The 15,366-nt window shown below is 42.2% G+C and overlaps 1 protein-coding gene across 8 annotated transcripts in view; it reads left to right on the forward strand.

Moving 5' to 3' along the window:
- The window catches only part of MTA3 (metastasis associated 1 family member 3), a 221,566-nt gene that overhangs the window by 195,686 nt on the left and 10,514 nt on the right, over positions 1-15,366 (forward strand). For all 8 annotated transcript variants that reach the window (XR_005797288.1, XM_040496630.1, XM_040496628.1 and 5 more), the window contains 2 exons: positions 3,019-3,105; positions 5,836-5,982. Coding sequence is in view for 7 of the 8 variants with exons in the window: in XM_040496630.1 (XP_040352564.1) it covers positions 3,019-3,105; positions 5,836-5,982 (234 nt within the window). In the remaining variant the exon portion in view is untranslated. The remainder of the gene's footprint in view (positions 1-3,018; positions 3,106-5,835; positions 5,983-15,366) is intronic.

Genomic DNA, 15,366 nt, shown 5'->3' on the forward strand with positions numbered 1-15,366 from the left:
ACACACACACACACACACACACACACACACACACACACACACACACATATTTCCAAAACATTATAGAAAAATGACCATGAGTTGCAATAAAAGCAATAGTGTTTTTCTAGGTTTACCTCAAGGAGATGCAACTCTAGGAAGCCAAAGAAATGTGCCTGTGTGCAACCAAGTGATTTGAGTGAGGAGCCCATGTTCTCCCTCTTTCTGGCAAATTTTTATTCCTTCTGGGTTCTTTGGGCATCTCTCAGGCGGCTTGTTTTATCTGTGCACTTTTAACGCATCCTAATGAATGCTCTGTGTTTCAGTAGAGTTAGGTGAATAATTTGAGAGCCAGGACCAACTGAGAAGTGGCACCACCGGCCTGCTCTTGAGTGCAGACCAAGATTCTGTTTAACCAACTCACGTGTGGACCCGATAATCCTATGTTTATGATCATTCCCTTGGGGCAGAAGGTATTTTTCCCATGCATATTCAGAGTGTATCACTGAATGCGTGCAGTTGTGACGTCAAACAGTAACTAGGTAGTTTTAGCACTTTTGATCCTGATTTCCTCATCGTTGAGACTGAGAATTCTTGCCACCAACTACTTTCTTTTAAAACATACTGGCGATTAGCGATCCTTCTAAAGAGCTTTGATCCCCCACTCAGGTGCTCTGTAAATTGTCACTTGGCACATCACATCATTAATCCTACTGATTTAATGAGAAATTAAAAGCAGATTAGTTTAATTTCAAATGAAATATCTTTAGTACTGTGCTGGTGACCCCTTTGATAGGCTGTCCATTCTGTTGATTCTTGTCAAGGTGATAGTCCTTTGGGAGTCCAGAAGCTGTAGCCACATTGGCAGTTTTCCTTTGGGCCTCATCCACGGGAACAAAGTGTGAAGTTAGTCGTATTACTGGTAATGCAACGATTGCCTTTGTCCAAAACACAGAGGAAGTACCAGGCTGATTCATTCAAGCTTTCTTTCCTTAATAAAAAAAATAAAATTTTCTCTTGTCCTCATCCCAAGTCTAACTTGAAATTTGCATGAATTAGCAATATTACGAAGGAATTACTTAGTATTAAATACTAGAGATTTGGCAGGTATTTGATCCCTGCAGGGTTTGTGCTGTTTTTTTTTTTTTAATGTTTATTTATTGGGGGGGGAGGGGCAGAGAGAGAGAGGAGGAGAGATTCTTAAGCAGGCTCCACACTCAGCACAAAGCCTGAAATAAAGCTTGATCCTATGAACCATGAGACCATGACCTGAGCCAAAATCAAGAGTCCAGTGCTTAACCGACTGAGCCACCCAGGCAACCCCCATGCTGCTTTTTAATGTTTATTTAGATTACTCTTCCAAAATATGCTTAGAATTTCTTCTTATCTTTTCACTACTGTTCAACAACAGGTGAAAATTTTTGTATCTTAATAATTTTCCTTCCAAAGGAAATCCACTGAGCCAGAAAAGAAATTGGATCATTTATAGTTATCCATGGTTGTATAATAATTAGCCAGTACTTGGGATACATATTCAGATTCCTATTACTTGAGGCTGTCTGCAATATGTGCTTTGTTTATTATAAATGGGTTTTTTTTTTAATACTATTTTCCCACCTGTTTCTGTTTAATAGTTAAAATAGTTTCCTTGGTGGGGCACCTGTGTAGCTCAGTCAGTTAAGTGTCCAGCTTTGGCCCAGGTCATGATCTCACAGTTCTTGAGTTCAAGCCCTGCATTGGACTCTCTGCTGTCGGGATGGAGCCCACTTCAGATCCTCTGTCCCCTTCTCTCTCTGTCCTTCCCCTGCTCATGCTCTCTCTATCAAAAATAAATAAAAAACATTAAAAAAAATTGTAGTTTCCTTGGTGAGAGGGCTAGAGCTTATGAAAAAGTTAATTTTTAATTTTAAATGATTTGAGATTCCAGATTGAATTGCACATTTTAACACTAATAGTGCAGAATATCCCTATGGATGTCAAAAGCAATTTTCTGTAGGTACGCCTAAAAATGTGGTCTCAGCCACAGAAAACCTACAGAACATTTTTGTCAAGTATTTGAAGGTGGGGAAAAAGCATAAACGTAGCAAAATAATACTGCTAAAACTACCTTGTTAAGCTTTATGACAATACCTGCAAATTTAAAAAACATTTCAGTACGCTTTTTTTTTTTTTTTTTGGTCCCTTCAAATTGTATTTTCGTACCTTAACTCTTTGGTGTGAGAGCAGTCATGTTCCACATCTACCCTGCCACCCTAATGACAGCTAATTACAACACAGAGAGTGTTTGTGTTGTATGCTTTATTTTTCTCCGTCAGAAATGTCTTCTGGTAGGGTATGAGGAACGTGATGTGAACTTTTATGAATGCTAATATCCATTCACAGTATTGTAATGTTCTGACTAATGGATGACATACTCTGTCTACATACAGGGAAACTTTTGAATCTCAGCACTAGTGACATCACAGTAGGATATGAAGGATAAGAAAACCAGCAATAAAGCCAGTGACCCACTTTTACCCGCGTGAGGCTCTTATCTAATGGACTTGAGTTTAATCAAGAGAGATGAAGACTTCTCAGCGGAGCCTCACTCCCATAGGTCAAGGATGGCCAAGTGTGTTGCCTCTGTTAGCTGTCGTTTTTGTTTTCTATGCCAGATTCATCTTACATGAGGACTGGTTTCACATCATACTGCACAGAAGTTTTTCTACTGTATCGAAGCAATGCCATGGCTAGAAAGGAAGCATATTTTTACTATTTTGCTGATAGGCCCACACAGAAACAAAGCACATGTGTAAGATGTGTGTTAGCTATACTCCTGTGAGGCTTTAAAGTGAGGGTTCTCCAGGTAAATCCTTCATTCAGTAATTGGGAACCAGAACTAGAAACAGTTTTCTCAAACCCAAAGGAAACTATGCAGGAATCTGGTGGATATTTTGCATCGTCATCCACTTGCACCTTTTTTTTTTTTTCTGCAGTATGTGTAGTATAGGTAGCGAAATCAGCCTCATTGGTTGTCTCCGTGTTTCCTTCTCTCCTCAGATGCAGACAGACATGCCGAACTATCTGGAAGCCCACTGAAAAGCAAAAGCACTAGGAAACCTTTGGCATGTATCATTGGGTACTTAGGTGGGTATTTTCTAACAGAGGGAAAATTTCAAACAACAATTTCGGTATCTTCTCAGTATTTGGCTACTCTAAATTGATGCACTTAAACTAAATCCAAGCCTTTCAAGTAGCTGAAATTGGATACTTTCCTATATATAGTCCATTTATTTTGTTTTAGAAACTTTTCTTTGTATTACCAAAACATATACACACAGCATATGCACACAGTTATGGATATGTTTACTGTTTCCCCAAAAAAATCATTAAATAAAAATGTATATTTATGGATATAAATACAGATGAAGCAAAAAGAGGAAAATAAGAATCACTAAATTTTTAGAGGATGAATATTCTTAATGTTTTGATTTAAATCCTTCCACTTGGCTTATTTTTTTTAATGAGATAAAAGTGGTTTTAACCCACCTTTCAAAAATATTTATGGTTTTAATGTACCAATTAAAGTTACTTTGAAAGGGAAACATTTGTATTGCTTTCTGGTTTTTATCATCTTATTTAACTTGGAAGTTGCCAAAGGTGATGGTTCCATATACATGTTGAAATAGCACAATTAAGAATAGTATTTGTAAAAATCAGTAGGCAGTCACCCTCTTTTTGTTTTTTGCGAGTGTTAAGGTAATTTACAAAATAATGGTTCCTAAAATGGTTCCTGGTATACATAGGAGCTATAATGGCATGTTTTTGTGCTTCTAATATTCTTGCTTTTTTTATTTTCTCAGTAAAAGTGAAAGAGGTACTCAGAGTTGCATTGAACCTTATTGCTCTGTCAGAAAGATACACAGTTACGAAGTGTTCAGACTCTAGACACGCCTTTAAAATTCAAAGTGTAGCCTTGAACTTGGTATATTATCTCGTCCTCATCAGCACATCCAAAAGTCAGAAGCTCACAGCTCCCTCTTTGATTTTACTTGGTCACCTTATTTCTTGTTTTATTTCTCAGAGCCTAAAGAGTTGCTTTGATAGCCCCCGAAAACATCACCTGGTTATCATAGGCAGGACCTAGTCATGGTGATCAAGTCCTTGAAGGTTGCTGTCTGTATTCCCTCGCAGGACGTAAGCCTAGAAGCCCCTTCTCCCACCATGCAAGGAAAAGTCTCTGATCATAAGAAATAGAATTATTTCTAATATTTGCATATTTCTAATATGCAGCTAACATTGCATATTAGTTTTTCCACGGGTAATTGTGTGTTCCTCCTATGGGCAAACTGGTCTTTGTGCCTACTACATAAGCCCAAAGCCGTCCTCTTCTTACTAGCTGAAACACATCCCTACCTAACGTATTTCTGAGTTTTTACTACGTACAAGACACTATGCTAATTGATTTGGGGGAACACCAAGATGAGTAAGACTCTGCCCTCCAAAATCTTAGTTTAGGAGGGAAAGCACACAGGTAAGGACAATTAAGCAAATGATTAGCTCCTATAAAGGAATTACAGGCAATATTCATTGGACAGTTAGAAGAAGGAGGAGTGACTTCTGATGATGAGAGTTCCGGCAGCCTACGTGGAGAAAGCAGTATTTGATCTCAGCCTCGAATGATAAAGTAGTATTTAAATAGGTAGAACAATAGGGAAAAAAAATTTTTTTTTTCCTTTCTGAGGCCAAGGGAACTTCATAAATAAAGGGTTCAGTGAGTCCAAAGGCAAGTTGTCTGGTCTGGAAGGAGTGTAGTGTGGAGGTTGTAATGAAAAGGTTGGCAAGCCTTCAATGCCACGGTGAAAAAAAATCAGCACTCCATTTTGGTTAGCCCTTGATCTGTTCCTGAATTTGGGCGAGTGTAGAGTTTTGACCAGACCAAGATATAGTACTTCTAACAATCCTAACCATTTTCCTGAGTTTCAGGAAATGAGGCTGATATCCTGGCCCTCCCCTGGGAAGACAGGATGGCTTATGCACACCTGGTGACTCAGAATCAGTAAGCAGGTTTAGCTTTGGACAAGAGGTGGTCCATATCAGTAACAGACTGAGATCCTCAAATCCAGTTCCTATAGGCTGCAATTTCTGTCCTCCTGCTTTATCCGAAATACGCAAGTAATTCTGGGTTATGTGGCCAACAACAACATACTTGATGTAAACACAGTGTGCCACATGCACGTTATCGTTGTGTGATATATCCTCCATCAAAGCTTTTCTTCCACTACGTCTTGACTGTAGAATTTGGAGTTTGGTGTCAGGTTTCAGCTGTATCCACATGTTCTGGACTGGCCGTGATTAACCCTGGTCCTAAACCCTGGTTGCAGAGCCAGATGAGGAATCTTGTTTTTCAGAAATCTCTCACACCCCAGACATGCTGCATGCTATGTTTTTGTTTTGATAGAGCAGAGTTAGTTTTCTCTGTCAGGCTACTTCTCCAGATAATGTTTACATTTCTAAAACCTTGAAGAGTTGGCTGCCTTATTCCCTTAGTAAATCTGTGTTTCAGTGACCTTCTGAAGCGGCAGTGGCTTTCTGTTGGTGGTTTTTTGTTGTTGTCGTTGTTGCTTGTACTCCCAACATGAAGCTCAGAGCTCCAGCTAGCAGAGGAAGAGGCAGCTCACTTTTGATAAGGAAAGCCATGGTAACAGCACTTGAAGCTGAATCATTATGGAGGTCCTTGGGAAAACAGGCTGGCTCATAAGGAACTGACTCTCAGCTCATTAAGAAGTAAGATGTGTGCCTATTAGGCAATGTAAGTGCACACAGAGATTTTTAATACCATGCTCTGAGTTGAGAAACCTTTTCTCCCCCTGCCAGAGATCCATCCTTCGAAGAAACCTAATGTCATTCGATCTACACCAAGCCTGCAAACCCCCACTACCAAGCGGATGCTAACCACCCCAAATCACACGTCTCTGAGCATTTTGGGGAAAAGGAACTACAGTCATCACAATGGCCTGGATGGTATGTAAGCCCAGTAATCCTGGGGGGGCGCTGGTCTGATAGGCCAGGGCCTCTCTGCCCTTGTCGGCTCTCAGCATGTCCCATGACAAATGCAAGACGTATAGCAAACAGGTTCTTCTGCCCTCTAATTGAACTGAATGTGTGGTAAGGGGAGAAGAGGGAAGGCTGCCGCGTGCCACGGTGAGGACATTTTGCCAAGTGATATTCACCTCAGAAGGGGCCCTTTGCTCACATTCCCTGTGAGGAGACTTGTTTGGAGAGGAAGTCTGTATTTATCAGGTTGCCTCTGCTAGGCGATAATGTTCTTGCTGGGATGCATTCTCACTGCTCATTTATGTTTTCTTGAGCAGAAGGGACGATTTTACCTTATGTCTGAGGCAGCCGTGCTCTCTGGGGGGAGGGTTCTTCGGCATTCTGCGGATCATTTTGCATTTGGCATTTGTCCCCTACTTCTTTTACCTTATAAAATTTTTTTTAATTGCTCAAGAGTGCTACAAGTCATGAAGGAGATTGCCTGGGTGATGTCTCAAATACAGAAATAATAATTTGTTCGAAATGGAAAAGCTGAGAAATATCACCTCTTATCCAAAGTACTTCTCTTGGGGCTTGGCCCTATAATGACTCTTCAGGTGGAATTGAATTATCCTCCCCATTTGGACCATCAGCACAAGCATAATAAATCATGCAGGCAGTATATACTGTTCATTTCAACAGTCCTGGAATTTGAAGCTGTCTTGATTGTTGAAACGTTGGTATTTATTTACGAGTAAAACTCTCTCCAGGCTTTTCATGTCTTCAGGGCTTCTAAATTCCTTCAATGACAGTAAATTATTTATAATGAGGCCCTAGAGCAGGGATGTGGAATAGACCTAGTAATCGTTTCCCGTGGTTGTTTTCCTTCAGTATGACTTTCCGTGGTCCCAGTGATGTCAAAATGAATAAAAAATCGAGGGTGAAGAGTTTAGTTTGCATTTATAGGATATCAATATGTTATAGATATGACTTTCAAGAACTTAGCTACACAGTAGTCTTGCAGGATACTTCTTCGCTAACAAGGACACTGGCCATTTCTGCCACAATACGCCTGGTATCTGGATAGCAGAAGACTAAGGACGGGTTGTGTCCAAATGTGGAGATTGGATTTCTTTCCAGCTTTTGCTTGCCCACAGCCTGGGGCTTTTGGATTCAGGTTTAAATGGAATCAGGGATCTTTCTTTTCCACCTCATGACCTCTCTGGCCTCTCTAGGTGTATAGTCCTGTTGTTGAAAGCAGAAATTAAGTTCCAGTTCATTTGATACATACACATGCATGTGCATCTACACTTTCCGGTAAGAAGACTCTTGTAATGACTACAGTTGGAATAACAGCTCTCTACTCTCTTTTTCCACTTGGGCCCAATGGTCACACTCACACTGGGCCCCAGTCCTAGCCCCGCATTGCAATTCACGTTGCTCTTTCCTTGTATCACAGCTACCTATATCTTTAGAATTTCTAAAAAATGCCACCTCATAGTGTTCCCTCTCTACGCCTGCTTGCCCCATTTCCTTCTGAAGATTGCGGCTGCAAGGTCATTGCTTCTCTGCTCCGAGCAGGAGGAATGGACAGGACGTACAATGAATCCCTGGTGTTATGTTTTCGGAGACCTTCAGCCTTGTTTAGGGAAAGACACTCATCTCATTTTCTGGAAAGACTTAGCTGTTGAGACACCTTTATCCTTCTAGACCCTTTGTCTTTGCTCTCCTGGCATGGTATGGAGAGGAAGGCTGGATGACATGTGCCGTACCTGTGTTATCTCATTTGATTCACGTGACAGAAGGTTCTATGGGGTCAGGGCATTTAACTGTTTTGCATAACATTGTATTTCTACTGCCTAGCACAGTGCCTGGAACTTAGTAGGTGTTTAATCAATATTGATTGAATAAACGAAAGTGATTGAGAAAAATGAGACCTAGAGAGAAGTAAATTAAATTTTCCAAAGTTACCAGGCACTGCATAAATGGATTGGGATTCCTATTCAGGTGTGGCTGATTTCAGAGTTTGCTCTTAACCACGGTTATAAAAGAAGTTGTGGCTCTCAAACATTTGTCAGCAAAGTAGAAAACGCAGAAGTCGTGCTCGCTAACTTAACGTAAGAAGTCAATATTGCAGGCCTTGGAGGACAGAATAGGTGACGGAACATGGTGAGGGGCACAGGAAGCAGCCGCCATCCCTAGGGCTGGGAGAGCAAAAGCAAGCAGTTGCGGTTATCACATGCTAGAGGCTCGAGGAGGCCCGAGGAGCTGAAACTGAGGCCCCGAGGAAAGGCGCTGCTCTGCGGGTGCTGGCATCTCTCAAGTGTGATGAGGCTGGTTCTGGGAGCGTGAAGCAAAGCTGGGAACGGAGCAAACTGCACCTGCTACGGGCGCGTGACGCCCGTAGGGGCGGCGGGGAGGCGGGAGCAGGACCCGGCAAGTGCCTTCTGTGGCTGCCAACCTTACAGCCTCCCTCTAGCACCCCCTACTGGTGTATCAGGGAGCCGGATGGCGAAGGAGAAGTATTTGCAGAGTCCCAGGCCCAGCGTCACTAAGCTGAATTTAAATGGATGGGTGTGGAGCTGAGAGACAAGTGTAAGGGAAACACACATTGTAGAAAATGTCCCCATTTTTGTACTCCCAGTGAAGCTTTTCCTTGGGATAAAGGGGTCTATTTCTTATTTCCTTGGGACATAGGATCCAGACTAACCTGAGCTTCCAAAGTGAACTCAAAGTACTAGGGGAAAAAAAAAATTAGGCCAATAGTGAGTTTTCATGAGATAGTCAATACCATCACTTGCTGGAATTGATGGATACAAACTCATGGAAAAGCCTTGCCCTGTGATCCAGTAATAAAATCTGTTAGCATTGCTACTTAATTACCAGCATGCCAGACAGATGAGCACACCAAACAGGATGTTGGTGGACAGAACTAATTTAACTGGAAACAAAATCTGACTGTACTGACATATCCAGATATCTCAGCGTTAGGGCTTCCTGTCCCCTTCTCAGGGGCTTGCCCCCCTTTATTCACCCTCCACCTTCAGCTGGAAGTTCATGATGATGGATAAAGAGGCTCTGGATTCCTGCTGGTAGGAAGGATTTTACCTGACATTAAAAAAAAAAAAAGGTGGGGGTGTGCCTGGGTGGCTTAGTTAAGCGTCCAAATTCAGCTCAGGCCATGATTGTTGGGCTCTGTGCTGACAGCTCAGAGCCTGGAGCCTGCTTCAGATTCTATGTCTCCCTCTCTCTCTGCCCCACCCCTGCTTGTGCTCTGTCTCTCTCTGTCTCTCAAAAATGAATAAATGTTAAACAAAATTTTTTTAAATGATGGGCAGCTTCTTATCATCTTCCTGAAAGTCACTGTCTTTCATCTGGCCCTGGCCTCTTAAAGGCACCGATGGTTGGAAATCAGACCTCTGTGTCTTCTGTTAAGCTTAACCCTTGGCACTGGGCCACACCCAGCCCTCTGTGACTCCCCTACTGGAACTTAAACTCCAAGGGTGAAAACGGAATCTGCATACGTAAGAAGCCTCATTATTTGGGGTCAGTAATGGCAGGAAGAATGAAATTTCAAAACACAGACTTACACGGCTCCTTACCACAGTCCTCTATACTCCAGTCTTTCCCGTCAGGCGGTGGGCCAGTAATGTGCCGCCTGCCATCACATGCTTTCCAAATCCTATCTCCTTTGCTGACTTGCAGGTGCTTTGGTGACCTTTTTATTGCCAGCGAGCCAAGGACCTACCACATTTGGCTGACTTGGTTAATTCCACGTAGCTGGGAGTAGAGAAAGCCCTGAGATCAGTGGGGAGACAAGAGCAATTACTGGAAAAAGCCTTTCCATGTGTGAGAGCCCAAAAGAGAGGGCAACAGGGCAGATGGGATTTCTCTGTGCCATGGGGGAAAACGCACCTCTAAGTGTTTGGAACCATCTAGGATTGACTGCTCACTTCTCTGATTACTTCCTGTGTGGCCTTGGGTGAATCACTCAGATTCTTGAAACCTGTTTTCTCCTCTGTAAAGTACAAATTTCATTTGCCTTAATGGGGTTGTGATAATGATTAAAGATATTGCGTCTACCTTATACCACTTGATCTGCCAAACTCTTTTTTTTTTAAGATTATTTTTTAACGTTTATTTATTTTTGAGACAATGTGAGAGACAGAGTGCAAGCGGCGGAGGGGCAGACAGAGGGAGACACAGAATCTGAAGCAGACTCCAGGCTCTGAGCTGTCAGCACAGAGCCAGGCACGGGGCTCGAACTCATGAACCGTTAAATCATGACCTGAGCTGAAGTCAGATGCTTAACCGATTGAGCCACCCAGGTGCCCCTGATCTTCCAAACTCTTTATGAGATAGTTGTTATAACATGCATTTTAATAATGAAAAACCCCAGGCTCAAAGAGGTTGAGGGATTTCGCTAAAGCCACACTGCTAACAAGTGGCAGAGATGAGATTTAAACTCCAATCTGGGGTTGTTTCCACTTGGTGTATAAGGACCAGGATTTGTGTGCTCAGTGCAACAAGTACCTGGGAGATGTTTATGTTTTCTGCATGTTGGAGATGGGTGTGTGTTTGTGAATATAGAGAGGAACATAGTAGGTGTTTTTCTGTACGTAGACTGTGAGGTATAAGCCATGATTGTCTGATCAAAGCTATCTCTCCATCTCCTGCCTCTGTGAGGCTTTTCTGCCCATAACATACCCCCTACATTTTCTGAAATGTAGGGCATAGGAACTATATTAGTGTCGGAGAGAGGGGAGAAAAAAGAAACAAGAGAAAATTCACAGAATCACCTAAAGGTGAAATGTGTTTAAATTAAATTATAGGGTACACCCAACATTGACTCTGACTCATGGTAGGTATTCATTAAGTGCTCAGATTCTATCCCCCCACCCTTTTTAGAAGAGCTATTTTGAAAATTGTTAAGATATCAACCAAAGTTTTTGTAGTCATATGTGGATTGTATATAAATAAAATGTCAACACATTTATTTACATTTATTTCTGACATAAACATAGGATTTCCAAAAAATGACTCATGGGTTTGCTTGGAAGTAAATGGGTGTGTTCCAAAGTATATTTGCACATTAGAAGGGCCCAGTATCTATAAAGAGAAATTGCCTTTGATTAAGCTATTTAAAGGAGTATTAAAGACAGGAAATCAGATTGATAAAGAGGGCTCATTTAGCCTCGTGTAGGCTCCTGCAGTTAGAGACCCTACAGCAGAGGGGATGGAATATCACCATCCTGAGACAGTGGAATCTTTTTCAGAATGAGGGCTGAGTCAGAAAACACTCCAGGGAGGAGAGAGAGGGGCTGACCCCTCTCTCCTGACCCCTAAGAAGATGCCCTGGCCCTCCCCGCCCCAGGGAGCAGATCTTTTATTCTGCTGCACAGGGACAGGCTTCTGGCTGCTATGTCTCTGTCTTTATCAAATGGGGACCCTAGAGAACAACTTCTGTTTTGTAGTGATATGACCGAGGGGACATCAATTGGAGGTGTGCTCTTGTCATCTTTTTCTGAGATGATACAGCTTTTGTCCCAGGGGTACTACTGAAGCCGGATTCAGTGTGTCGGGTATACCAAAGCCAACAGGCTCAGGAGAGAGGTGAGTTATCAGTGGGACGGAGTCAGGGCATCTGAGCCAAGGAAATTGATGAATGGTACAATAAACTCCTTTTTAATCTGCTCTCTTCTGGCTTATTTCCCCTGGGGTCTGTGAATACAGTGCAGATCCAGGTTTTTTTTCCTTATTTGTTTTCCACATTGAGTAATATCATTTCTCTAAGTCCCCTATGAAGAGGGTATCCAGTGTGGATGCCTCTAAGTACAATATTATGATCTAGGGTGTGAAGACTGTCCTTTGGACGACTTGTTTCTGACTCAGTGATTCAACAGCTCCAGCTGTTTGCATCCCAACTCCGGGAAATGGGGGGTGGGAGGTCCACTGTACCAGTGAGAGCAGGGAGAGCGCTCTGAGAATGCTTCTGCTGTCTTCACAAATCCCAACAAAAATAGACTGCCAGCAACAGCTGATGGCATTCCTAGGCACACTTGGGCCCAGGCCACCTTCTGTCAACATTTTTATATCATTTCAAGAGACTTCATGTTTTTTTTTTTATTTTCCAAAATAGTGTTTATGGAAGAACATCAAGTGCCCCTGGATTTGCCTCTGATCTCCTTGTCTCAGGATGTAATGTTACAACCTGGTTTAATAGATAAAAGTGACTTTGAATTTTTTTTTCAGTATTTTCCAATGGATCATTATGGCCCCAGGGTTTATTGAATGTCAAGTAATTATAGCAGAGTACCTAATATATCTAGAGAGTTTCGGGACATGGAAGCATTATCTGAGGGGAGTGGATGCCATAGGGTGGCATTGTAGAGAAAGACCCAAGTACATTAGGCATGAGTAATTAACAACTTGGTGTTTTGGAATATTCTGGAAGGATGTCAAATCGGCCACCCCTGGGACCATTCCTGAGTTTACTAATATTAGTTTCTTCCAGAGAATACTTTTATCCTATTCCTGAGGGAAATACTAGTGTGTGAGCCTGTCGGAAGTCTATACTTGATACCCTCTCAGCAATATGGAGATCTTAGAAGAGTGACAGAAGTCCATGGTAGTTACTCAAGGGTCCTCAGGTCTCAGGGGCAGCTCTGGCCTCCTCAGTCAATCTCTGTTTGCCTGCAAGGGTCATTACAGGAAACCTTTTTTTTTTTTTAATTATTTTTTTTAACGTTTATTTATTTTTGAGACAGAGAGAGACAGAGCATGAATGGGGGAGGGTCAGAGAGAGAGGAAGACACAGAATCGGAAGCAGCCTCCAGGCTCTGAGCTGTCAGCACAGAGCCCGACGCGGGGCTAGAACTCACAGACCGTGAGATCATGACCTGAGCCGAAGTCGGACGCTTAACCGACTAAGCCACCCAGGCGCCCCAACAGGAAACCTTTTTAACCAACCTGTCCCAGTGTATTCCCATTCTCAATGACATGTAGAGGATGAGTCTCTAAGAAAGGGAACCCCTGACTTGGGAGCTAAGTCCTGGTTTTTTTGTGGGGAAAGGTAGATGCTTGGGAAAGGAAAGTGAGGGAGAGGGAGACAGCAGAAGGGGATTAGGTCCCTGAGAAACAACTCTTCCTTAGAGTAAGTGTGACCCATCCATCAAAAGAGCAGACACAGATGTCTGAGAAAGGCAGTAGGACATCAGTATTAGATCTTGATACCCCGAGGAAGTAAATCAACTCCTGAAATCAACTGATTTAGGTATCCTCCTGAGCATTCTCTTTGGGTCCCAGGATGGAAGTGAGGAGTGTTCTGAATCTGCGGGGGGGCCCCCCAGGGCCATGGAAATGGAAGGATTTGTCACAGCCCAGTTGATTTGGAGACCTCCCCCTGGGTTCATTTTAAGCTTCCCAACCTTGCTCTTTATTATTTTCTTTTCCTGTTTCCTGTTTTCCCTTCCAGATGACTGAGTACTCTTTAAGCTCAGAAAACATCTGAGTTATAATTTATGCATCTTTCTCCCTCAACCAAATATTTATTTTTATCAACAATTATTTACATATAAATGAATATGAAAAGCAATTAATGTAAAACTGAGGAGCAAGCTTGAAGGCAACTTTGTTAAACGGAGGTGCCTGAAGAAGATAATCTGAGAAGACTGTTTCCATGACAGTCTAACTGCAGCTTCGCTGAGTGACAACAAGGAGCCCCTTTCCAGGGCAGCCGGGGAGCAAGGCCAAGAGTGAGTTCTGGGGAAACAAGGCTGACCACATTTAAGGTATCTGGAACTGTAAAGTCAGCAGAAGAAAGGGTCAAGATATTGGACATTAGACCTATACTGGTCCTCCGATTTTCCTTTGTCTCTCCAGTTTTCTTTCTCTGTGTCTTTTTGCTCTATTTTCTGGGAGACTTTCTCAAATTTGCATTCCAACCAGATTTGTCTATTTCTCCCTTTATTCAATTTTTGCCTTAGTATTTTGAAATTCTGTTATTGATGATATATATAATTAGAATTTTTAGGTCTTTTGTACCTTTTTATCACTGTGAAATGATCCTTATATATATTCTTATAGATATACATATATATGTATATATATGTATATGTACATATATATGTTATATACATTTTTTTTTTTTTTAAGAGAGAGCATGAGTAGGGAGAGGGGCAGAGGGAGAGAGAGAGAGAGAGAGAGAGAGAGAGAGAGAGAGAGAGAGAGAAATCTTAAACAGGCTGCACGCTTAGCACAGAGCCCAGTGCAGGGTTGTATCCCACAATCCTGGGATCATGACCCGAGCTGAAATCAAGAGTGGGACACTTAACTGAGTCAGCTAGGTGCCCCTCAACTACACATATTTAAAATATACAACTTGAGGGGTGCCTATGTGACTCAGTCGATTAAGCATCCAACTCTTGATTTCAGCTCAGATCCTGATCTCATGTTTGTGAGACTGAGCCCCACTGACAGCCATAGTGTCAGCATGGAGTCCACTTGGGAGTCTCTCTCTCCCCTTCTCTCTTTGCTCCTCCCCTGCTTGCACACACTCTCTCTCTCAAGATAAATAAACAAACTTTAAAAAAATAAATAACGGGGCACCTGGGTGGCTCAGTCGGTTGAGTGTCTGACTTTGGCTCAGGTCATGATCTTGTGGTTCACGAGTTCGAGCCCTGCGTCGGGCTCTGTGCTGACAGCTTGGAGCCTGGAGCCTGCTTCCGATTCTGTGTCTCCCTCTCTCTCTGACCCTCCCCCCATTCATGCTCTGTCTCTCTCTGCCTCAAAAATAAATAAACGTTAAAAAAAAATTTTTTTTAATGAATAACAATAAATGTACAACTTGATAAGTTTAACATATGTATACCCCAGGAAATACCACAATCCCTTATCCATCCATTATATACTTAATAAACTTATCCATCACCCTCAACAACTTTTTTGTACCCCTTTATAATCTACTCTCCCACCCACCCCATCTCCCCACATCATCTCAGGTGACCACTGATCCACTTTTTGTCACCACAGACTATATTTTTTAGAATTTTATATAAATGGAGTCATATAGTACGTATTGTTTGTCAGTTTCAGTAATTTTTTTTTAGAGATCTTCAAATTCATTGATTCTTCTGCAGTATTTTTTTTTAATTTTTTTAACGTTTAATTATTATTCAAAGACAGAGAGAGTCAGAGCAGGAGCAGGGGAGAGGCAGACACAGAATCTGACACAGGCTCCAGGCTCTGAGCTATCAGCACGGAGCCCGACGCGGGCTCGAACTCACAAACTGCAAGATCATGACCTGAGCTGAAGTCAGACGCTTAACCGACTGAGCCACTCAGGTGCCCCTGCAGTATATTTTTTAAAGTAAA

This window comes from Herpailurus yagouaroundi, unplaced genomic scaffold, assembly GCF_014898765.1.
Source record: "Herpailurus yagouaroundi ecotype Mexico unplaced genomic scaffold, PumYag 188, whole genome shotgun sequence".
NCBI lineage: Eukaryota > Metazoa > Chordata > Mammalia > Carnivora > Felidae > Herpailurus > Herpailurus yagouaroundi.